This window comes from Salvelinus alpinus, chromosome 18 (genome assembly GCF_045679555.1).
Source record: "Salvelinus alpinus chromosome 18, SLU_Salpinus.1, whole genome shotgun sequence".
NCBI lineage: Eukaryota > Metazoa > Chordata > Actinopteri > Salmoniformes > Salmonidae > Salvelinus > Salvelinus alpinus.
Window position 1 is genome coordinate 46,711,365 of NC_092103.1, and position 27,297 is coordinate 46,738,661.

General features: G+C 38.9%; 1 protein-coding gene across 11 annotated transcripts in view; it reads left to right on the forward strand.

The window, feature by feature from the left end:
* Positions 1-2,368: 2,368 nt before the first annotated feature.
* LOC139544418 (transcription factor 4-like) overlaps positions 2,369-27,297 on the forward strand; it is a 464,635-nt gene continuing 439,706 nt past the window's right edge. For 2 of the 11 annotated variants that reach the window (XM_071351474.1, XM_071351478.1), the window contains exons 1-4: positions 3,791-4,167; positions 4,249-4,340; positions 4,648-4,686; positions 15,050-15,119. In XM_071351474.1, the coding sequence (XP_071207575.1) occupies positions 4,062-4,167; positions 4,249-4,340; positions 4,648-4,686; positions 15,050-15,119 (307 nt within the window). In that variant the 5' untranslated portion in view covers positions 3,791-4,061. Of the gene's footprint in view, positions 2,672-3,246; positions 3,292-3,786; positions 4,168-4,243; positions 4,341-4,647; positions 4,687-15,049; positions 15,120-27,297 lie in introns of those variants that run through there. The other 9 variants (XM_071351476.1, XM_071351482.1, XM_071351480.1 and 6 more) reach the window with 8 other exon arrangements.

Here is a 27,297-nt window from a genome sequence, read left to right on the forward strand (position 1 = left end):
CCCATAAGGCTAGAACACTATATAAGAAATAGGGTGCCATTGAGTCAAACATTCAATCATGGGCACTCTTTCTGACAGTTGTTGGCTGCTTTGTGTAATGTATTGTTGTCTCTATCTTCTTGACCTTGTGTGTTGTGATGTGTGTTTTGTCCTATATTTATATTGTATGTATTTATTTATTTTTAATCCCAGGCCCCCGTCCCCGCAGGAGGCCTTTTGCCTTTCGGTAGGCCGTCATTGTAAATTAGAATGTGTTCTTAACTGACTTGCCTAGTTAAATAAAGGTTAAATAAATAAAATAAATAAATACAAGTTGAGATGCACAGTGTCTTTGTGATAAGAGTGAAGATGGCCCTAACATTAACTAACACTAACAAATATTACACGGTAATAAGTGATAAGTAATTGTGAAAAAGTGGTAAGTGACAATCATGATAATGATAATTGTGATAAGGTGGTAAGTGAAGTGATAATCATGATAATGATAATTGTGATAAGGTGGTAAGTGATAATCATGATAATGATAATTGTGATAAGGTGGTAAGTGATAATCATGATAATGATAATTGTGAATAAGTGATAATAATAATAGTGATATGTGATAATCATGATAATAATAATAATTGTGATAAGGTGGTAAGTGATAATCATGATCATGATAATTGTGAATACGTGATAATAATAATTGTGATAAGTGATAATAACAATTGTGATAAGTGATAATAATAATGTGATAAGTGATAATAATAATGTGATAAGTGATAATAATAATTGTGATAAGTGATAATAATAATTGTGATAAGTGATAATAATAATTGTGATAAGTGATAATAATAATAGTGATAAGTGATAATAAAAATAGTGATAAGTGATAATAATAATGTGATCACAAAACAAACGTGATATCAACACCACCAATGTTTTTTTTTTTTTTTTGCCCTCTCGTAAAACGTAGCTGTCAAACAAAACATAGTTTTCAAGCACTGATGATAAAACCTGACATCTTCTCTGAAAAGAGAGGAGCTCTCGCTCTCTGGATACATTCAAATGGCACCCTATAGTCCGAAGTGCACTACATTTGACCAGAGCTCTCATCAAAAGCAGTGCACTATACAGAGAATAGGATGTCATTTAGGATGTGAGATGCACACTAGATTCTACATGCGGCCCCCTGCTATAGGCTTATCAGCTTAGTGTGAGTCCTTATCTTCTTGATAAGAAGCTGAAAGCTATTGCTTTGTAACATTATATGTGTCACGTTCTGACCTTAGTTCCTTTTTTATGTCTTTGTGTTAGGTTGGTCAGGGCGTGAATTGGGGTGGGTAGTCTATGTTCTTTTTTCTAAGTTCTTTTTTCTATGTGTTTGGCCTAGTATGGTTCTCAATCAGAGGCAGGTGTCGTTCGTTGTCTCTGATTGAGAATCATACTTCGGTAGCCTGTTTTCCCCATTTTGGTTGTGGGTGTTTATTTTCTGTGTAGTGTCTGTTCACCTCGTTAGATCTGTTTTGTTTTCTCATCGTTTGTTATTTTGTGTAGTGTTCAGTTTTTCTATTAAAATTATGACGAACACTTACCACGCTGCATATTGGTCCGATCCTTCATACTCCTCAGACGAAGAGGACGAGAATCGTTACAATATGGTTACTATTTCATATACTCTGAAGATTCTTTGACTTTCTGTTTCTTGTTTGTCTAAATGAAGGAGATCAATTTAAATAAAAACAGTGTCAACGTAGTTATTTGTTTAAAGCAATACACCCCATAAATATACAAAAATGCTGAAAAAAAGTGAGGTTGGCTATGTGTGATGAGGAGAGGAAGCAAAACATTGCCTACTACAAATCTCTCAGACAAATACAGAATAAACGTTTCACAGTGAAACAGATTTTTATGTACTTGTACAACAAAATGTCAACAACTAATTTATAAAGAAAAACATATTCTCCGACTTCAAAACATTTCTGATCGGCATCACTCAGTTTATTCTGGTCAACGTCACCGGTCTTGGAGGATGATTTACGTTGCCGGATGTGGACGAAACCAGAAAAAGTGGTCTGTCACTAGTTACCACAGCCACAAAGTCACAATTGGCTATATCTTAAAAATCCATGAAAACAAAAAATGTGCTTTTTTAAGGTCTTAATTTAACACTAGGCATAAGGTTAGCAGGCACAAGGTTAGCAGTGTAGTTACGTTTATTGTTAAGGTTTAGGATTAGTTTAAACATCTGATTTGAAGAAGATAAAGTGTAGAAATAAGGCGGGGTTTAGCCATAATTATGACTTTGTGACTGTGGTAACTAGTGACGACCGCGACATTGATGCTAGCGCCTGTGTGACACACGCGACAACACTGAGAGCTAGACTAGAGCAATGGAAAAGTAGACAGCTAGCTTGGTAGCTAACTGCATAGGATGTGAAAACAAGCCACACGGTCTAATTTAAGGCAGCCCCTGGATGTACAACTACGTTTTGCTGCAAAGTTGACCCTAACACCGGAAAGCATATTTGAATTTTCAAACAAATGTAACCGCTAACATCGTAGAGAAGATACATATTTCGGATAGCTCCGCTAGCACAGGCAAAAGTCGTCAGCTATCGTTGAGTTTACACATAAGAGAGCAAATCAAATATATACACTTTTGTGGATTACGTAAACATATCAAACTAAGGTAATTTTATTTTATTTTATTTTGATGTTGGTGCAACTTATTTACAACAAGGACAGTTGGCGACATACCCAGTATGTGGATTTCATAAAACTGTTTTGTCAGCCAAGTTGGAATCGTTTCCTTTCTGTGCCTGTCTGGCTGGCATCGCAAGGTAGACAGACTGACAGCCAGTCTGCTACAACTTTTCTATTGGTTGCAGACGAAGACACCATTGTTGATTGATCAATCAAACTGTCACGGGTATTTGGGACAGTTCATATCCAAATGTGACAGGTTAAAGGAAATACTCATAGTTCGTGTCCGTAGCTATCCACCGCTACCCAAGTCCTCAAAACAGACAGGCACCACTTTATGACAGTATTTCGCGGAAAAATGTTAGCCATGTTAGCTGTGTTAGTCTCTTAGCTCTGAAAATAGGGCAAAATGGTAACTTATTTTATGTAACGTCAAATATTTTTATTTGCACATTTCATCGCCTGTGATAGAATAGTATAGGCTACCTGTGTTGATGCCAAAAACACAACTAGCCTATAGTCCAACTATATTTGGATACTGACTATAAATATCGTTCGCAGGCTCGTCATCATCATTGAAGACTTCCAGCAGCTACAGTGTTACAGGTATAACTCAATGATCATGTAGCAAGTAACTCAAGCCTCAATTTACACAAATACATACAACCCAGTGAACAAGTGAATATGGGCTTTGTTATCTTGTAATGACAACAAGATTTTCACAATTTTAAAAGTAGACTAGCTACTATCGAAATAAAAGTTATTTTCAACATCGGCGCAATATCCATAATGTGCCAACCAAGATTTTCGGTGGTTTGAGATGTCGACAGACAGATTGACATTCTGTTGAACACAAATATATCGGCGTTCTAAATCAATCAATGAAAACAAAGATTTATTTTATGGAATATCAATCACTTTTATTATTTCCCCCTTTTGTAATGTACATTTCAACCCAACAAATACTGGTAGCAAAAGTGCAGGTATCGATATATTAAAAGGTAGCTAGGTGGCTGTAGAAACCAACGGTATTAGTCTACTATTCTGTGACACGCACATGGGGCTCAAACTCAGCTCAGTGGAAATTAATAAAAGTCCTCAATGATCATATTCCCAATTATCAAACGGATATTTACAAACGTTCTGTCATACTTTCACTGCCTGTGTTGGCTAGTTAACAAGTCCGGTTTTGTGTACATTTTCCGCTGTCTTTATAGCGTTTATTTATTTATTTTTCTATGCACGGGATTGTCACTTGATCTCCGGGCTAAACTGCCTTTTGCACAGCCAGGACTGGACTTGGGGAAACATTCGCATATGTCTATTTCTTTCATACAATTACCGGATTCTTTTTTATTTTTATTTATCTAAACCTCATGTGGCACAAGGATGCGTTGAAATATAATAGATTTGAATGCAAAGTGGAATTTGCGCGACTCCCGGTTCCCGGTCGTGTGTTGATTGTGAGGAAGATCTCATATAGTGAGTGATTAAGGTCGGTACCCCTCCTATCGGTGCGAGAACTGGCGTCCTCTGACCGCTATTTGTTTCCATGTTTTTTAGGTTTGTGTGATTTTGCTAAAATGCATCACCAACAGCGAATGGCTGCCATAGGGACAGACAAAGAACTAAGCGACTTATTGGATTTCAGTGCGGTAAGCAATTGTTATAATATAGCAATGACCGAAACCTAGGCACCGACCTACCGGTGACTGTTTATCATTTTGATTTGTATGGCAATAGATAGACTCATGTTTTTTTGGTATTCATTGTGAGGTAGGCTATTTCTTTAAAAGTGTTATTTTTTTCTCTCTCTCTGTACGTCTTTAACTCAATGGTAAACAATATGATTTAAAGAAAGTTAAATGAATTGTGGTTTTTCTATTACTAAGTGTTTTTTTTCCCCAAAAAATATGTGCAGAGAAATATGATATTGCATTAGTAATTGTGTTGTTTCTATAGATGCGAAACAGCGATTTGAAAATGTTCCCAACATCAATGGTAGTATATCCCATTTTAAGTATTTGTTTCTTGTTTCATTGTGTCCTAGAATAGAACATGTTGAATACGTTTTGTTCCTTGTCTTTTAATCCATTCTATAGTGACAGCTCTCACTGTCATTAGAACCAGTTCCCAGTCATAACTGCATGCGGGACGAGCCCCATAAGACATAATAACAAATAATCGATGCTTTTATAACACATATGTTACCGGTACTTTTACAATGTTTATGTTTTTATTTAATAACGGATAGTTGACTTTATTCAGACCTGTTCTGTGTTGTGGCAAATATTTGTCTTTATAGAAACGCTTTATGTTCGTGAAGTTTCGGACAAGGAAACGTGCCTACGGTCATGTTTTCATTAACCAATAATACTCGTAACTCTTGGTCAACTTCGAGCTAGCTGTCTGAGATACATATATAAAGCGCTTTTTATGTATCAAGGGGAAAAAAAATCCTAATTGATAATCCAGACATTTGGTCAGTCTTTTTACAGTTAGGTAGGCCTACTAATAGCCACAGTATTAAATTGCTGTTATTTCGGAGAAGTAGGCTATAGGCACATTTTTCATATCCTAATTTTAAGGATACGTATAGAATACACCACTAGGGCTTTAAGGATACGGATACATATAGAATACACCATTAGGGCTTTAAGGATACATATAGAATACACCATTAGGGCTTTAAGGATACGTATAGAATACACCATTAGGGCTTTAAGGATACATGTAGAATACACCATTAGGGCTTTAAGGATACATGTAGAATACACCACTAGGGCTTTAAGGATACATATAGAATACACCACTAGGGCTTTAAGGATACATATAGAATACACCACTAGGGCTTTAAGGATACATATAGAATACACCATTAGGGCTTTAAGGATACATATAGAATACACCATTAGGGCTTTAAGGATACATATAGAATACACCATTAGGGCTTTAAGGATACATATAGAATACACCACTAGGGCTTTAAGGATACATATAGAATACACCATTAGGGCTTTAAGGATACATATAGAATACACCATTAGGGCTTTAAGGATACATATAGAATACACCACTAGGGCTTTAAGGATACATATAGAATACACCACTAGGGCTTTAAGGATACATATAGAATACACCACTAGGGCTTTAAGGATACATATAGAATACACCATTAGGGCTTTAAGGATACATATAGAATACACCATTAGGGCTTTAAGGATACATATAGAATACACCATTAGGGCTTTAAGGATACATATAGAATACACACTAGGGCTTTAAGGATACATATAGAATACACCATTAGGGCTTTAAGGATACATATAGAATACACCATTAGGGCTTTAAGGATACGGATACATATAGAATACACCATTAGGGCTTTAAGGATACATATAGAATACACCATTAGGGCTTTAAGGATACATGTAGAATACACCATTAGGGCTTTAAGGATACATATAGAATACACCATTAGGGCTTTAAGGATACATATAGAATACACCATTAGGGCTTTAAGGATACATATAGAATACGCCATTAGGGCTTTAAGGATACATATAGAATACACCACCAGGGCTTTAAGGATACGGATACATATAGAATACACCATTAGGGCTTTAAGGATACATATAGAATACACCATTAGGGCTTTAAGGATACGGATACATATAGAATACACCATTAGGGCTTTAAGGATACATATAGAATACACCATTAGGGCTTTAAGGATACATGTAGAATACACCATTAGGGCTTTAAGGATACATATAGAATACACCACTAGGGCTTTAAGGATACGGATACATATAGAATACACCATTAGGGCTTTAAGGATACAGATAGAATACACCACTAGGGCTTTAAGGATACATATAGAATACACCACTAGGGCTTTAAGGATACATATAGAATACACCACTAGGGCTTTAAGGATACATATAGAATACACCACTAGGGCTTTAAGGATACATATAGAATACACCACTAGGGCTTTAAGGATACATATAGAATACACCACTAGGGCTTTAAGGATACATATAGAATACACCACTAGGGCTTTAAGGATAAGGATACATATAGAATACACCACTAGGGCTTTAAGGATACATATAGAATACACCACTAGGGCTTTAAGGATACATATAGAATACACCACTAGGGCTTTAAGGATACGGATACATATAGAATACACCATTAGGGCTTTAAGGATACATATAGAATACACCACTAGGGCTTTAAGGATACATATAGAATACACCACTAGGGCTTTAAGGATACATATAGAATACACCACTAGGGCTTTAAGGATACATATAGAATACACCATTAGGGCTTTAAGGATACATATAGAATACACCATTAGGGCTTTAAGGATACATATAGAATACACCACTAGGGCTTTAAGGATAAGGATACATATAGAATACACCATTAGGGCTTTAAGGATACATATAGAATACACCACTAGGGCTTTAAGGATACATATAGAATACACACTAGGGCTTTAAGGATACATATAGAATACACCATTAGGGCTTTAAGGATACATGTAGAATACACCATTTGGGCTTTAAGGATACATATAGAATACACCATTAGGGCTTTAAGGATACATATAGAATACACCATTAGGGCTTTAAGGATACATATAGAATACACCATTAGGGCTTTAAGGATACATATAGAATACACCATTAGGGCTTTAAGGATACATATAGAATACACCATTAGGGCTTTAAGGATACATATAGAATACACCATTTGGGCTTTAAGGATACATATAGAATACACCATTAGGGCTTTAAGGATACATATAGAATACACCATTAGGGCTTTAAGGATACATATAGAATACACCATTTGGGCTTTAAGGATACATATAGAATACACCACTAGGGCTTTAAGGATACATATAGAATACACCATTAGGGCTTTAAGGATACATATAGAATACACCATTAGGGCTTTAAGGATACATATAGAATACACCACCAGGGCTTTAAGGATACATGTAGAATACACCACTGGGGTTTTAAGGATACATATAGAATACACACTAGGGCTTTAAGGATACATATAGAATACACCATTAGGGCTTTAAGGATACATGTAGAATACACCACTAGGGCTTTAAGGATACGGATACATATAGAATACACCACTAGGGCTTTAAGGATACATATAGAATACACCACTAGGGCTTTAAGGATACGGATACATATAGAATACACCACTAGGGCTTTAAGGATACATATAGAATACACCACTAGGGCTTTAAGGATACATATAGAATACACCACTAGGGCTTTAAGGATAAGGATACATATAGAATACACCACTAGGGCTTTAAGGATACATATAGAATACACCATTAGGGCTTTAAGGATACATATAGAATACACCACTAGGGCTTTAAGGATACATATAGAATACACCATTAGGGCTTTAAGGATACATATAGAATACACCATTAGGGCTTTAAGGATACATATAGAATACACCACTAGGGCTTTAAGGATACGGATACATATAGAATACACCACTAGGGCTTTAAGGATACATATAGAATACACCACTAGGGCTTTAAGGATACGGATACATATAGAATACACCATTAGGGCTTTAAGGATACATATATAATACACCATTAGGGCTTTAAGGATACATATAGAATACACCACTAGGGCTTTAAGGATACATATAGAATACACCACTAGGGCTTTAAGGATACATATAGAATACACCACTAGGGCTTTAAGGATACATATAGAATACACCACTAGGGCTTTAAGGATACATATAGAATACACCACTAGGGCTTTAAGGATACATATAGAATACACCACTAGGGCTTTAAGGATAAGGATACATATAGAATACACCACTAGGGCTTTAAGGATACATATAGAATACACCACTAGGGCTTTAAGGATACATATAGAATACACCACTAGGGCTTTAAGGATACGGATACATATAGAATACACCATTAGGGCTTTAAGGATACATATAGAATACACCACTAGGGCTTTAAGGATACATATAGAATACACCACTAGGGCTTTAAGGATACATATAGAATACACCACTAGGGCTTTAAGGATACATATAGAATACACCATTAGGGCTTTAAGGGTACATATAGAATACACCATTAGGGCTTTAAGGATACATATAGAATACACCACTAGGGCTTTAAGGATAAGGATACATATAGAATACACCATTAGGGCTTTAAGGATACATATAGAATACACCACTAGGGCTTTAAGGATACATATAGAATACACACTAGGGCTTTAAGGATACATATAGAATACACCATTAGGGCTTTAAGGATACATGTAGAATACACCATTTGGGCTTTAAGGATACATATAGAATACACCATTAGGGCTTTAAGGATACATATAGAATACACCATTAGGGCTTTAAGGATACATATAGAATACACCATTAGGGCTTTAAGGATACATATAGAATACACCATTAGGGCTTTAAGGATACATATAGAATACACCATTAGGGCTTTAAGGATACATATAGAATACACCATTTGGGCTTTAAGGATACATATAGAATACACCATTAGGGCTTTAAGGATACATATAGAATACACCATTAGGGCTTTAAGGATACATATAGAATACACCATTTGGGCTTTAAGGATACATATAGAATACACCACTAGGGCTTTAAGGATACATATAGAATACACCATTAGGGCTTTAAGGATACATATAGAATACACCATTAGGGCTTTAAGGATACATATAGAATACGCCATTAGGGCTTTAAGGATACATATAGAATACACCACCAGGGCTTTAAGGATACATGTAGAATACACCACTGGGGTTTTAAGGATACATATAGAATACACACTAGGGCTTTAAGGATACATATAGAATACACCACTAGGGCTTTAAGGATACATATAGAATACACCATTTGGGCTTTAAGGATACATATAGAATACACCACTAGGGCTTTAAGGATACATATAGAATACACACTAGGGCTTTAAGGATACATATAGAATACACCATTAGGGCTTTAAGGATACATGTAGAATACACCACTAGGGCTTTAAGGATACATATAGAATACACCATTTGGGCTTTAAGGATACATATAGAATACACCACCAGGGCTTTAAGGATACATATAGAATACACACTAGGGCTTTAAGGATACATATAGAATACACCATTAGGGCTTTAAGGATACATGTAGAATACACCATTAGGGCTTTAAGGATACATGTAGAATACACCACTAGGGCTTTAAGGATACATATAGAATACACCATTTGGGCTTTAAGGATACATATAGAATACACCACCAGGGCTTTAAGGATACATATAGAATACACCACCAGGGCTTTAAGGATACGTATAGAATACACCACCAGGGCTTTAAGGATACATATAGAATACACCACCAGGGCTTTAAGGATACATATAGAATACACCACCAGGGCTTTAAGGATACTTATAGAATACACCACCAGGGCTTTAAGGATACATATAGAATACACACTAGGGCTTTAAGGATACATATAGAATACACCATTAGGGCTTTAAGGATACATATAGAATACACACTAGGGCTTTAAGGATACATATAGAATACACCACTAGGGCTTTAAGGATACATATAGAATACACCATTAGGGCTTTAAGGATACATATAGAATACACACTAGGGCTTTAAGGATACATATAGAATACACCATTAGGGCTTTAAGGATACATATAGAATACACCACTAGGGCTTTAAGGATACATATAGAATACACCACTAGGGTTTTAAGGATACATATAGAATACACACTAGGGCTTTAAGGATACATATAGAATACACCACTAGGGCTTTAAGGATACATATAGAATACACCATTAGTGCTTTAAGGATACATATAGAATACACCATTAGGGCTTTAAGGATACGGATACATATAGAATACACCATTAGGGCTTTAAGGATACATATAGAATACACCACTAGGGCTTTAAGGATACATATAGAATACACCATTAGGGCTTTAAGGATACATATAGAATACACCACTAGGGCTTTAAGGATACATGTAGAATACACCATTAGGGCTTTAAGGATACATATAGAATACACCACTAGGGCTTTAAGGATACATATAGAATACACCATTAGGGCTTTAAGGATACATATAGAATACACACTAGGGCTTTAAGGATACATGTAGAATACACCATTAGGGCTTTAAGGATACATGTAGAATACACCATTAGGGCTTTAAGGATACATGTAGAATACACCATTAGGGCTTTAAGGATACATATAGAATACACCATTAGGGCTTTAAGGATACGGATACATATAGAATACACCATTAGGGCTTTAAGGATACATATAGAATACACCACTAGGGCTTTAAGGATACATATAGAATACACCATTAGGGCTTTAAGGATACATATAGAATACACCATTAGGGCTTTAAGGATACATGTAGAATACACCATTAGGGCTTTAAGAATACATATAGAATACACCATTAGGGCTTTAAGGATACATATAGAATACACCACTAGGGCTTTAAGGATACATATAGAATACACCACTAGGGCTTTAAGGATACATATAGAATACACCATTAGGGCTTTAAGGATACATATAGAATACACCATTAGGGCTTTAAGGATACATATAGAATACACCATTAGGGCTTTAAGGATACATATAGAATACACCATTAGGGCTTTAAGGATACATATAGAATACACCATTAGGGCTTTAAGGATACATATAGAATACACCATTAGGGTTTTAAGGATACATATAGAATACACCACTAGGGCTTTAAGGATACATATAGAATACACCATTAGGGCTTTAAGGATACATGTAGAATACACCATTAGGGCTTTAAGGATACATATAGAATACACCACTAGGGCTTTAAGGATACATATAGAATACACCACTAGGGCTTTAAGGATACGGATAGAATACACCACTAGGGCTTTAAGGATACGGATAGAATACACCACCAGGGCTTTAAGGATATGTATAGAATACACCACCAGGGCTTTAAGGATACATATAGAATACACCACTAGGGCTTTAAGGATACATATAGAATACACCACTAGGGCTTTAAGGATACATATAGAATACACCACTAGGGCTTTAAGGATACGGATACATATAGAATACACCACTAGGGCTTTAAGGATACATATAGAATACACCATTAGGGCTTTAAGGATACATATAGAATACACCATTAGGGCTTTAAGGATACATGTAGAATACACCATTAGGGCTTTAAGGATACATATAGAATACACCATTAGGGCTTTAAGGATACATATAGAATACACCACTAGGGCTTTAAGGATACATATAGAATACACCACTAGGGCTTTAAGGATACATATAGAATACACCATTAGGGCTTTAAGGATACATATAGAATACACCATTAGGGCTTTAAGGATACATATAGAATACACCATTAGGGCTTTAAGGATACATATAGAATACACCATTAGGGCTTTAAGGATACATATAGAATACACCATTAGGGCTTTAAGGATACATATAGAATACACCATTAGGGTTTTAAGGATACTTATAGAATACACCACTAGGGCTTTAAGGATACATATAGAATACACCATTAGGGCTTTAAGGATACATGTAGAATACACCATTAGGGCTTTAAGGATACATATAGAATACACCACTAGGGCTTTAAGGATACATATAGAATACACCACTAGGGCTTTAAGGATACGGATAGAATACACCACTAGGGCTTTAAGGATACGGATAGAATACACCACCAGGGCTTTAAGGATATGTATAGAATACACCACCAGGGCTTTAAGGATACATATAGAATACACCACTAGGGCTTTAAGGATACATATAGAATACACCACTAGGGCTTTAAGGATACGGATAGAATACACCACCAGGGCTTTAAGGATATGTATAGAATACACCATTAGGGCTTTAAGGATACATATAGAATACACCATTAGGGCTTTAAGGATACATATAGAATACACCATTAGGGCTTTAAGGATACATGTAGAATACACCATTAGGGCTTTAAGGATACATGTAGAATACACCATTAGGGCTTTAAGGATACATATAGAATACACCATTAGGGCTTTAAGGATACATATAGAATACACCACTAGGGCTTTAAGGATACGTATAGAATACACCATTAGGGCTTTAAGGATACATGTAGAATACACCATTAGGGCTTTAAGGATACATGTAGAATACACCACTAGGGCTTTAAGGATACATATAGAATACACCACTAGGGCTTTAAGGATACATATAGAATACACCATTAGGGCTTTAAGGATACATGTAGAATACACCATTAGGGCTTTAAGGATACATGTAGAATACACCATTAGGGCTTTAAGGATACATATAGAATACACCATTAGGGCTTTAAGGATACATGTAGAATACACCATTAGGGCTTTAAGGATACATATAGAATACACCATTAGGGCTTTAAGGATACATATAGAATACACCATTAGGGCTTTAAGGATACATATAGAATTCACAGTAGGGCTTTAAGGATACATATAGAATACACCACTAGGGCTTTAAGGATACATATAGAATACACCATTAGGGCTTTAAGGATACATATAGAATACACACTAGGGCTTTAAGGATACATATAGAATACACCATTAGGGCTTTAAGGATACATATAGAATACACCATTAGGGCTTTAAGGATACATATAGAATACACCATTAGGGCTTTAAGCATACATATAGAATACACCATTAGGGCTTTAAGGATACATATAGAATACACCATTAGGGCTTTAAGGATACGGATACATATAGAATACACCATTAGAGCTTTAAGGATACATATAGAATACACCATTAGGGCTTTAAGGATACGGATACATATAGAATACACCATTAGGGCTTTAAGGATACATATAGAATACACCATTAGGGCTTTAAGGATACATATAGAATACACCATTAGGGCTTTAAGGATACATATAGAATACACCATTAGGGCTTTAAGGATACATATAGAATACACCATTAGAGCTTTAAGGATACATATAGAATACACCATTAGGGCTTTAAGGATACGGATACATATAGAATACACCATTAGAGCTTTAAGGATACATATAGAATACACCATTAGGGCTTTAAGGATACGGATACATATAGAATACACCATTAGGGCTTTAAGGATACATATAGAATACACCATTAGGGCTTTAAGGATACGGATACATATAGAATACACCATTAGGGCTTTAAGGATACATATAGAATACACCATTAGGGCTTTAAGGATACGGATACATATAGAATACACCATTAGGGCTTTAAGGATACATATAGAATACACCATTAGGGCTTTAAGGATACGGATACATATAGAATACACCATTAGGGCTTTAAGGATACATATAGAATACACCATTAGGGCTTTAAGGATACATATAGAATACACCATTAGGGCTTTAAGGATACGGATACATATAGAATACACCATTAGAGCTTTAAGGATACATATAGAATACACCATTAGGGCTTTAAGGATACGGATACATATAGAATACACCATTAGGGCTTTAAGGATACATATAGAATACACCATTAGGGCTTTAAGGATACATATAGAATACACCATTAGGGCTTTAAGGATACATATAGAATACACCATTAGGGCTTTAAGGATACATATAGAATACACCATTAGAGCTTTAAGGATACATATAGAATACACCATTAGGGCTTTAAGGATACGGATACATATAGAATACACCATTAGAGCTTTAAGGATACATATAGAATACACCATTAGGGCTTTAAGGATACGGATACATATAGAATACACCATTAGGGCTTTAAGGATACATATAGAATACACCATTAGGGCTTTAAGGATACGGATACATATAGAATACACCATTAGGGCTTTAAGGATACATATAGAATACACCATTAGGGCTTTAAGGATACGGATACATATAGAATACACCATTAGGGCTATATCGATGTCCACATGTATCATATACAGCAGAGAGAGTCCATCAGGGAAACACCATTACAGTATTGGTGTGTGAAGCACCCTCTTGAAATTGGCTTGTGTTCCCACCATAGACCATTCATATGCTTTATTGTGTTAGTGTGTTTACAGCCTCATAATAGTTACTGCACAGTCATAAAACGTTTTCACTAGAACACGTGCTATTATTGATTGATTGATTTATTATTTAACTTTTAAACAATTAAAAGAGTTGTCTCTCTCTCTGTTGTAAAGTATCTTACTGTTTATCTTCTTTCAGATGTTCTCTCCTCCTGTTAGTGGTAAACACGGACCAACCTCTCTAGGAAGTGGACATTTTGCAGGCTCAAGTATGTCAATCTCAATTCATTTAAATAACGCAATTCTAGTTGTGGATATTGCACATGTTGTTTAACATACCATTGTTATAATTTTTTTTGTCGCGTCACATTTTTGTTCTCTTAATAATACGTTTAAATATATTATTATTATTATTATTATGTCTTTTCCCTCTGAGCACACACTGGTTGAATCAACATTGTCTCCACGTCATTTCAATGAAATTACGTTCGAACCGACGTAGAATAGACGTTGAATTGACGTTGTGTTGACGTTGAATAGACGTTTGTGCCTAATAGGTTAGCGTTGTGCATCAGATATTACATTGTACTCCACACACACACACACACACACACACACACACACACACACACACACACACACACACACACACACACACACACACACACACACACACACACACACACACACACACACACACTCTATTATCAATAACCCTTTAAAGCTGTGAATATCTCTGTTGGTATTGACCGTGATAGTACCGGGCTTACATGTGCTGTACAGTACATGGAAATCGTTCACACCTCTTTGGACCTCCCACTCAGTAGCCCCCGTAGCTGAGAATGCCTGATGTCTCTTTAAGCGTCTGGCCTCAATTGAAGACTCCTTTCCTCTTTGGGTATTAACAGCAGGTGTATCACACCAGTGGCAGTTCTACTCTATACAGTTCCAACTGTACCGCCAGTTTTCTGTGGGTTTAAAGAGAGCGATTCTGAAAGTTTTTTTGTTGTTGTTGTTGTCGTTTGTAGATCTATGTGGTTTACGGTTCACTATTTTGTCTCTAGCACAGTGGCAGACATGTTTGTGTTCTGGAATAGACTTTGCATTGTCATTTCCCTCAATAGGTACAGTAGACTATTTCTCTCTGTAGGTAGACTATTTCTCTCTGTAGGTAGACTATTTCTCTCTGTAGGTAGACTATTTCTCTCTGTAGGTAGACTATTTCTCTCTGTAGGTAGACTATTTCTCTCTGTAGGTAGACTATTTCTCTCTGTAGGTAGACTATTTCTCTCTGTAGGTAGACTATTTCTCTCTGTAGGTAGACTATTTCTCTCTATACTGTAGGTAGGTCATTTCTTTCTGTAGGTAGGTCATTTCATTTGTTTTTGTAGCATAATTTGTATCGTCATATTCCAATGCACCACTATATCAAGATTTTAATTTCTATCACACCTGCTATGGTAACGTACCAGTGGATATTGTAATTGTGGGTGTGTTAAAGAGCAGTGTATGTGCGACAAATGAATATATGTAATATATATATATATATATATATATATATATATATATATATATATATATATATATATATATACAGTGGGGAGAACAAGTATTTGATACACTGCCGATTTTGCAGGTTTTCCTACTTACAAAGCATGTAGAGGTCTGTAATTTTTATCATAGGTACACTTCAACTATGAGAGACGGAATCTAAAACAAAAATCCAGAAAATCACATTGTATGATTTTTAAGTAATTAATTTGCATTTTATTGCATGACATAAGTATTTGATACATCAGAAAAGCAGAACTTAATATTTGGTACAGAAACCTTTGTTTGCAATTACAGAGATCATACGTTTCCTGTAGTTCTTGACTAGGTTTGCACACACTGCAGCAGGGATTTTGGCCCACTCCTCCCTACAGATCTTCTCCAGATCCTTCAGGTTTCGGGGCTGTCGCTGGGCAATACGGACTTTCAGCTCCCTCCAAAGATTTTCTATTGGGTTCAGGTCTGGAGACTGGCTAGGCCACTCCAGGACCTTGAGATGCTTCTTACGGAGCCACTCCTTAGTTGCCATGGCTGTGTGCTTCGTGTCGTTGTCATGCTGGAAGACCCAGCCACGACCCATCTTCAATGCTCTTACTGAGGGAAGGAGGTTGTTGGCCAAGATCTCGCGATACATGGCCCCATCCATCCTCCCCTCAATACGGTGCAGTCGTCCTGTCCCCTTTGCAGAAAAGCATCCCCAAAGAATGATGTTTCCACCTCCATGCTTCACGGTTGGGATGGTGTTCTTGGGGTTGTACTCATACTTCTTCTTCCTCCAAACACGGCGAGTGGAGTTAGACCAAAAAGCTCTATTTTTGTCTCATCAGACCACATGACCTTCTCCCATTCCTCCTCTGGATCATCCAGATGGTCATTGGCAAACTTCAGACGGGCCTGGACATGCACTGGCTTAAGCAGGGGGACCTTGCGTGCGCTGCAGGATTTTAATCCATGACGGCGTAGTGTGTTACTAATGGTTTTCTTTGAGACTGTGGTCCCAGCTCTCTTCAGGTCATTGACCAGGTCCTGCCGTGTAGTTCTGGGCTGATCCCTCACCTTCCTCATGATCATTGATGCCCCACGAGGTGAAATCTTGCATGGAGCCCCAGACCGAGGGTGATTGACCGTCATCTTGAACTTCTTCCATTTTCTAATAATTGCGCCAACAGTTGTTTCCTTCTCACCAAGCTGCTTGCCTATTGTCCTGTAGCCCATCCCAGCCTTGTGCAGGTCTACAATTTTATCCCTGATGTCCTTACACAGGTCTCTGGTCTTGGCCATTGTGGAGAGGTTGGAATCTGTTTGATTGAGTGTGTGGACAGGTGTCTTTTATACAGGTAACGAGTTCAAACAGGTGCAGTTAATACAGGTAATGAGTGGAGAACAGGAGGGCTTCTTAAAGAAAAACTAACAGGTCTGTGAGAGCCGGAATTCTTACTGGTTGGTAGGTGATCAAATACTTATGTCATGCAATAAAATGCTAATTAATTATTTAAAAATCATACAATGTGATTTTCTGGATTTTTGTTTTAGATTCCGTCTCTCACAGTTGAAGTGTACCTATGATAAAAATGACAGACCTCTACATGCTTTGTAAGTAGGAAAACCTGCAAAATCGGCAGTGTATCAAATACTTGTTCTCCCCACTGTATATATATACAGTACCAGTCTAAAGTTTGGACACACCTACTCATTCCAGGGTTTTTCTTAATTTTGTACTGTTTTGTACATTGTAGAATAATAGTGAGTGCAATCTCAGATTGCAGCCCAAATAAATGCTAACAGACGCATCTCAACATCAACTGTTCAGAGGAGACTGCGTGAATCAGGTCTTCATGGTCAAATTTCTGCAAAGAAACCACTGCTAAAGGACACCATTAATAAGAAGAGACTTGCTTGGGCCAAGAAACACAAGCAATGGACATTAGAAATTTGTCCTTTGGTCTGATGAGTCTAAATTTGAGATTTCTGGTTCTTTGTGAGAGTAGGTGAACGGATGATCTCCGCATGTGTGGTTCCCACCGTGAAGCATGGAGGAGGTGTGATGATGTGGGGGTGCTTTGCTGGTGACACTGTCAGTGATTTATTTAGAATTCAAGGCACACTTAACCAGCACGGCTACCACAGCATTCAGCAGCAATACACCATCCCATCTGGTTTGCGCTTAGTGGAGCTATCATTCGTTTTTCAACAGGACAATGACCCAAAACACACCTCCAGGCTGTGAAAGGGCTATTTGACCAAGCAGGAGAGTGATGGAGTGCTGCATCAGATGACCTGGCCTTCACAATCACCCGACCTCAACACAGTTCAGATGGTTTGGGATAATTTGGACCGCAGAGTGAAGGAAAAGCAGCATACGTGCTCAGCATATTTGGGAACTCCTTCAAGACTGTTGGAAAAGCATTTGTCATAAATGGGCAGCAGGGTAGCCTAGTGGTTAGAGCGTTGGGCTAATAAACGTGAGTTTGCAAGTTCGATTCCCCGAGCTGACAAGGTACAAATCTGTCATTCTGCCACTGAACAAGTCAGTTAACTAGGTTGTCATTCAAAATAAGATTTTGTTCTTAACTGACTTGCCTAGTTAAATAAATACAATAAAGCTGCTTGAGAAGTTGCAAAGCTGTCATCAAGGCAAAGACTACTTTGTAGAATCTAAAATAGATAATCTATTTTGATTTGTTTAACACTTTTTTTTGGTTACTGTGTTATTTCATAGTTTTGATGTCTTCACTATTATTCTACAATGTAGAAAATAGTAAAAAATAAAGAAAAACCCTGGAATGAGTAGGTGTGTCCAGACTTTTGACCGGTACTGTATAAATATCTTTAAACATTTTCTGAAAGGAGAGAAGCGATTCTGGCATGGAAAGTGTCCTGGTTTTTGGAGGTGTTGAATGAGTCAGTTCCTAACTTAGACCATGCTACTGATGCACGGCTTCCTGTTTCTAAGGAGGCCACTGCTTCCTGTCTCTAAGGAGACCACTGCTTCCTGTCTCTAAGGAGGCCACTGCTTCCTGTCTCTAAGGAGGCCACTGCTTCCTGTCTCTAAGGAGGCCACTGCTTCCTGTCTCTAAGGAGGCCACTGCTTCCTGTCTCTAAGGAGGCCGCTGCTTGCTGTCTGTAAGGAGGCCACTGCTTCCTGTCTCTAAGGAGACCACTGCTTCCTGTCTCTAAGGAGACCACTGCTTCCTGTCTCTAAGGAGGCCACTGCTTCCTGTCTCTAAGGAGGCCACTGCTTCCTGTCTCTAAGGAGGCCACTGCTTCCTGTCTCTAAGGAGGCCTACGCACAGTGTTGTTTGTGTATGGATGAATGTGTGGTTGACAAGCCTACTGCCAATGCATAGGCCTAGTCTATCAGGAGTTGGATTAAGCATTTTATATTGAATCACCCACATTTAAAATAAAATGGCAATATGGGATTATCCTAAAATATAATGCCATGTAACCCTTTCATCTTCCAGATACCTCACTGTCTGTTTTTAAGATTCCAATGGTTATTTAAGGTCTTGGCAACTTCCATGTTACGCTCCGTGTTGTAGGCTGCGTCCCTAATGCCATTATAGTTCACTACTTTCACTACTTTACTTTAAGAAGTGCACTTTAATAGGGAGTAGGGTGCCATGTGAATTGTATTGTAGGGTGGCGAGGAAGGGTGGGAGGCGGGTACGAACACTGCTCTACCCTGTTGCCACGCAACTTGGAGTTGGCAAGCGATAGAGGGGAGGAAATGTTTAATAAAAGTGTGAATTGACAAACAAAGAAAAAATAAATAAATGAAACCCCCAAATCTTATATGTGTAATGTACACAGACCCAAATGTAAGCTATTTTTTTATTTTATTTATCTTTTCAAGCTGAAACATCAGAGGAGGTGATCACTAAAAATCATTCTGTGGCATTTATATTTTTCTTTTGTGAGAGAAAAGCAAAGCTGTACGTAAACAGCCAGTGAGGCTCAGCCCCTTTTCTGGCTGTGCCAGAGTTCCGTGTGTGTGTGTGTGTGTGTGTGTGTGTGTGTGTGTGTGTGTGTGTGTGTGTGTGTGTGTGTGTGTGTGTGTGTGTGTGTGTGTGTGTGTGTGTGTGTGTGTGTGTGTGTGTGTGTGTGTGTGTGTGTGTGTTTGTGTCTGTGTGTGTGTCTCTGTGACAGAGTTCCACTGTATGAGGAGAGATTTGGGTGAAGGCGGAAGATAGGCCCTGATGGCATGCCATATTTTTGTTCTCCTAATCGGGCATAGCATTATTAAGACACCGTTCAGGGTAAACCCTGTCTTAATAATATCCTGCAACATTCCATTTGATCTACTTCTACACAGACTCTGTTCCAAATGGCGTCCTATAGAGGAGGTTAAAAACGTGTGCTATATAGGGAATAGGATGCCGTTTGGGACGAAGACAGATAAAGTAGTTCCAATGCAAGCCTGACTGTTCCCTGCTTTTCTCTATTCAACATGATCTGTTTTGGTCATGCCTGTCAGTCAAAAAGAGACTGATTACATTCAAAATAAAGACGAAACAAGGAGAGGAGGGAAGCAGTCACGAAACCTGGATTCCATCCATATCGCCCAGCCGTATTCCTAGCCCCTTTCTCATCAAACTCTCCTCTTCCCATCTCTCTCTCTCTCTCTCTCTCTCTCTCTCTCTCTCTCTCTCTCTCTCTCTCTCTCTCTCTGTGTGTCTCTGTCTCTGTCTCTGTCTCTCGCTCTCGCTCTTGCTCTCGCTCTCTCTCTCTCTCTCTCTCTCTCTCTCTCTCTCTCTCTCTCTCTCTCTCTCTCTCTCTCTCTCTCTCTCTCTCTCTCTCTCTCTCTCTCTCTCTCTCTCCTCTTCTCATATCTCTCTCCTCTTCCCCTCTCTCTTTCTCTCTCTCCTCTTCTCATATCTCTCTCCTCTTCCCCTCTCTCTTTCTCTCTCTCCTCTTCTCATATCTCTCTCCTCTTCCCCTCTCTCTTTCTCTCTCTCCTCTTCCCATCTCTCTCTCTCTCTCGCTCTCTCTCTCTCCTCTTCCCATCTCTCTCTCTCTCTCTGCCTCTCTCTCCTCTTCCCATCTCTCTCTCTCTCTCCTCTTTCCACCTCTCTCTCTCTCTCCTCTTTCCACCTCTCTCTCTCTGCCTCTCTCTCCTCTTCCCCTCTCTCTCTCTCCCTCCTCTCTCTGCCTCTGAGACTAGTTTTAAATTGTCTTACTCTCAGGAAGCAGAACGAGCCTGACAAAAAACCTGAGCCATGCTGTAATTACTGCTGCGGATTAGGAATTAATGGGTGTTTTAGCTATAATGGCAGATATTATTAGCAGTATTTATAGTATTTAATGCTAATAATTACTAGCTCTAATAATGATAATAATTTCAAGGTTCTATCTGAGTCGTGTAATATTTTTCTCCTCAAAACCTCATAGGTTGATATTAATAAGTCTCCACAGTGTGTTTTTAAGCCGCCGAGACATTTCCTGGGCTTGAACGACATATAAACCACAGATACTAAAGCTTTATGGTGTTACTTAAAGCGTTTGTGATGGAGATTGTGCAGGTTCTTTCCATTAAAGTAAGCCGTGTTTCAAGGTTGATTTGAAGAAGTGTCACCGAGGAGAGTGAGAGCCAATGAAATCCAGAGGATGCCAGAGGATTGTATTTCTGAAGAGTTACTTTATAGTCTGATTAGGATGGATGGACATGGACATGAATGATTCAAGTCTTACTTCTACATGTTTTATACTGAGGATTGAGGCTTTGGAGACAGACGATGTCATGCTTTGTCTTAACCTGACTCGTTTAAACACAATGGCAGCTGCATGAAGTAAAGGCCCAAATCCACATTTCCAGCTTTGGTAGTTTTTTGGGGGGATGGGGGGGATTTGTATGCAGTCTAATCAGCTGTGGCCTATGTATGTCAATGGTCAACTCAAACCCATACACAACATCTAGGCTTTGTGTAAGTGGAGACTTTCTATATTTAAAAGACTTCAATATGTCAGTTAGTTACAAACAAAAAAAAGGGAGCATGAAAAAACAATAGCAATTTCAGATTTAAATACAGCCTGAATTTAAAATGGATTAAATTAAGATTTTTCTTTCACTGGCTTTTCACACCTACCCCATAATGTCAAAGTCAAATGTTGTTTTTTTAGATTTTTTTTTGTTTGTTGTAGAATTCCTTACAAATGAAATCTGAAATGTCTTGAGTCAATAAGTTTTCAAACCTTTTCTTATGTTCGTCCTACATAAGTTCAGGAGTAAACATTTGCTTAACAAGTCACATAATAAGTTGCATGGACTCAACACAATAATAGTGTTTAACATGATTTTTGAATGACTACCTCATCTCTGTAACACACACATACAATTAATATCCCTTTGAGCATGGTGAAGTTATTAATTACACATTGGATTTCGTATCAATACAACCAGTCGCTACAAAGGTACAGGTGTCCTTCCTAACTTAGTTGCCGGAGAGGAAGGAAACTGCTCAGGGATTTCACCATGAGGCCAATGGTGACTTTAAAACAGTTACAGAGTTTAATGGCTGTGATAGGAGAAAACTGAGGATGGATCAACAACATTGTAGTTACTCCACAATACCAACCTAATTGACAGAGTGAAAAGAAGGAAGCCTGTACAGAATAAAAATATTCCAAAATATGCATCCTGTTTGCAACAAGGCACTAAAGGAATACTGCAAAAAATGTGGCAAAGCAATTCAATTTTTGTCCTGAATACAAAGTGTTATGATTGGGGCAAATCTAATTCAACACATTACTGAGTACCACTCTCCATATTTTCAAGCATAGTGGTGGCTGCATAATGTTATGGGTATGCTTGTAATCGTTAAGGGCTGGGGAGTTTTTCAGGATGAAAAGAAACAGAATGAAGCTAAGCACAGGCTAAATCCTAGAGGAAAAACCTGGTTCAGTCTGCTTTCCACCAGACATTGGGAGATTAATTCACCTGACTGCGTGGCCACGCATGTCTCCAACTCATCACGTTTGCAGACGTCACAACAGTGGTAGACCTGATTACCAACAATGATGAGACAGTCTACAGGAAGGAGGTGAGTGCCCTGGCAGAGTGGTGCCAGGAAAATAACCTGTCCCTCAACGTCAACAAAACAAAGGAGCTGGTTGTGGACTTCAGGAAACAGCAGAGAGAGCACGCCCCCTATCCACATCGACGGGATGAAAAGCTTAAAGTTCCTTGAAACAGACAGCGTGGTGAAGAAGGTGCAACAGCGCCTCTTCAACCTCAGGAGGCTGAAGAAAGGTGGCTTGGCCCCTAAGACCCTCACAAACTTCTACAGATGCACCACTGAGAGCATCCTGTCGGGCTGTATCACCGCCTGGTACAGCAATTGTATTGTCCGCAACGCTCTCCAGAGGATGGTGCGGTCTGCCCAAAGCATCATCGGGGGCACACTGCCTCCAGGACATCTACAGCACTCCATGTCACAGGAAGGCCAAGAAGATCATCAAGGACCTCAGCCACCCGAGCCACGGCCTGTTCACCCCGCTACCATCTAGAAGATCATCAAGGACCTCAGCCACCCGAGCCACGGCCTGTTCACCCCGCTACCACCCGAGCCACGGCCTGTTCACCCCGCTACCACCCGAGCCACGGCCTGTTCACCCCGCTACCACCCGAGCCACGGCCTGTTCACCCCGCTACCATCCAGAAGGAGGAAACAGTACAGGTACAAAGCTGGGACCTGATAAACAGCCTCTTTCTCCAGGCCATACGATTGTTGCACAGTCCCCACTAGCTGGCATCCGCCCGGTACTCTACCCTGAACCTTAGTCACTGTTTCTAGCTGGCTACCACCCGGTACTCTACCCTGAACCTTAGTCACTGTTTCTAGCCGGCTACCACCCGGTACTCTACCCTGAACCTTAGTCACTGTTTCCAGCCGGCTACCACCCGGTACTCTACCCTGAACCTTAGTCACTGTTTCTAGCTGGCCTCCGCCCGGTACTCTACCCTGAACCTTAGTCACTGTTTCTAGCCGGCTACCACCCGGTACTCTACCCTGAACCTTAGTCACTGTTTCTAGCCGGCTACCACCCGGTACTTTACCCTGAACCTTAGTCACTGTTTCTAGCTGGCCTCCGCCCGGTACTCTACCCTGAACCTTAGTCACTGTTTCTAGCTGGCTACCACCCGGTACTCTACCCTGAACCTTAGTCACTGTTTCTAGCCGGCTACCACCCGGTACTCTACCCTGAACCTTAGTCACTGTTTCTAGCCGGCTACCACCCGGTACTTTACCCTGAACCTTAGTCACTGTTTCTAGCTGGCCTCCGCCCGGTACTCTACCCTGAACCTTAGTCACTGTTTCTAGCCGGCTACCACCCGGTACTCTACCCTGAACCTTAGTCACTGTTTCTAGCCGGCCTCCGCCCGGTACTCTACCCTGAACCTTAGTCACTGTTTCTAGCCGGCTACCACCCGGTACTCTACCCTGAACCTTAGTCACTGTTTCTAGCCGGCTACCACCCGGTACTTTACCCTGAACCTTAGTCACTGTTTCTAGCCGGCTACCACCCGGTACTCTACCCTGAACCTTAGTCACTGTTTCTAGCTGGCCTCCGCCTGGTACTCTACCCTGAACCTTAGTCACTGTTTCTAGCCGGCTACCACCCGGTACTCTACCCTGAACCTTAGTCACTGTTTCTAGCCGGCTACCACCCGGTACTCTACCCTGAACCTTAGTCACTGTTTCTAGCCGGCTACCACCCGGTACTCTACCCTGAACCTTAGTCACTGTTTCTAGCTGGCCTCCGCCCGGTACCCTGCCCTGAACCTTAGTCACTGTTTCTAGCCGGCTACCACCCGGTACTCTACCCTGAACCTTAGTCACTGTTTCTAGCCGGCTACCACCAGGTACTCTACCCTGAACCTTAGTCACTGTTCTCTGTCTGTCTGTCTGTCTGTCTGTCTGTCTGTCTGTCTGTCTGTCTGTCTGTCTGTCTGTCTGTCTGTCTGTCTGTCTTGTCTGTCTGTCTGTCTGTCTGTCTGTCTGTCTGTCTGTCTGTCCTTAATAGTAGGTATCCTTAATGTTACGATGTTAAGTAGGTATCCTTAGTGTTACCATGTTAAGTAGGTATCCTTAGTGTTACCATGTTAAGTAGGTGTCCTTAGTGTTACCATGTTAAGTAGGTATCCTTAATGTTAAGATGTTAAGTAGGTGTCCTTAATGTTAAGATGTTAAGTAGGTGTCCTTAATGTTAAGATGTTAAGTAGGTATCCTTAGTGTTACCATGTTAAGTAGGTATCCTTAATGTTACCATGTTAAGTAGGTATCCTTAGTGTTACCATGTTAAGTAGGTATCCTTAGTGTTACCATGTTAAGTAGGTATCCTTAGTGTTACCATGTTAAGTAGGTATCCTTAGTGTTACCATGTTAAGTAGGTATCCTTAGTGTTACCATGTTAAGTAGGTATCCTTAGTGTTACCATGTTAAGTAGGTATCCTTAGTGTTACCATGTTAAGTAGGTATCCTTAGTGTTACCATGTTAAGTAGGTATCCTTAGTGTTACCATGTTAAGTAGGTATCCTTAATGTTAAGATGTTAAGTAGGTATCCTTAGTGTTACCATGTTAAGTAGGTATCCTTAGTGTTACCATGTTAAGTAGGTATCCTTAGTGTTACCATGTTAAGTAGGTATCCTTAGTGTTACCATGTTAAGTAGGTATCCTTAGTGTTACCATGTTAAGTAGGTATCCTTAGTGTTACCATGTTAAGTAGGTATCCTTAGTGTTACCATGTTAAGTAGGTATCCTTAGTGTTACCATGTTAAGTAGGTATCCTTAGTGTTACCATGTTAAGTAGGTATCCTTAGTGTTACCATGTTAAGTAGGTATCCTTAATGTTACGATGTTAAGTAGGTATCCTTAGTGTTACCATGTTAAGTAGGTATCCTTAGTGTTACCATGTTAAGTAGGTATCCTTAATGTTACCATGTTAAGTAGGTATCCTTAGTGTTACCATGTTAAGTAGGTATCCTTAGTGTTACCATGTTAAGTAGGTGTCCTTAGTGTTACCATGTTAAGTAGGTATCCTTAGTGTTACCATGTTAAGTAGGTATCCTTAGTGTTACCATGTTAAGTAGGTGTCCTTAGTGTTACCATGTTAAGTAGGTGTCCTTAGTGTTACCATATTAAGTAGGTATCCTTAGTGTTACCATGTTAAGTAGGTGTCCTTAGTGTTACCATGTTAAGTAGGTGTCCTTAGTGTTACCATGTTAAGTAGGTATCCTTAGTGTTACCATGTTAAGTAGGTATCCTTAGTGTTACCATGTTAAGTAGGTATCCTTAGTGTTACCATGTTAAGTAGGTATCCTTAGTGTTACCATGTTAAGTAGGTATCCTTAGTGTTACCATGTTAAGTAGGTATCCTTAGTGTTACCATGTTAAGTAGGTGTCCTTAATGTTAAGATGTTAAGTAGGTATCCTTAGTGTTACCATATTAAGTAGGTATCCTTAGTGTTACCATGTTAAGTAGGTATCCTTAGTGTTACCATGTTAAGTAGGTATCCTTAGTGTTACCATGTTAAGTAGGTATCCTTAGTGTTACCATATTAAGTAGGTATCCTTAGTGTTACCATGTTAAGTAGGTATCCTTAGTGTTACCATGTTAAGTAGGTATCCTTAGTGTTACCATATTAAGTAGGTATCCTTAGTGTTACCATGTTAAGTAGGTGTCCTTAGTGTTACCATGTTAAGTAGGTGTCCTTAGTGTTACCATGTTAAGTAGGTGTCCTTAGTGTTACCATGTTAAGTAGGTATCCTTAGTGTTACCATGTTAAGTAGGTATCCTTAGTGTTACCATGTTAAGTAGGTATCCTTAGTGTTACCATGTTAAGTAGGTATCCTTAGTGTTACCATGTTAAGTAGGTATCCTTAGTGTTACCATGT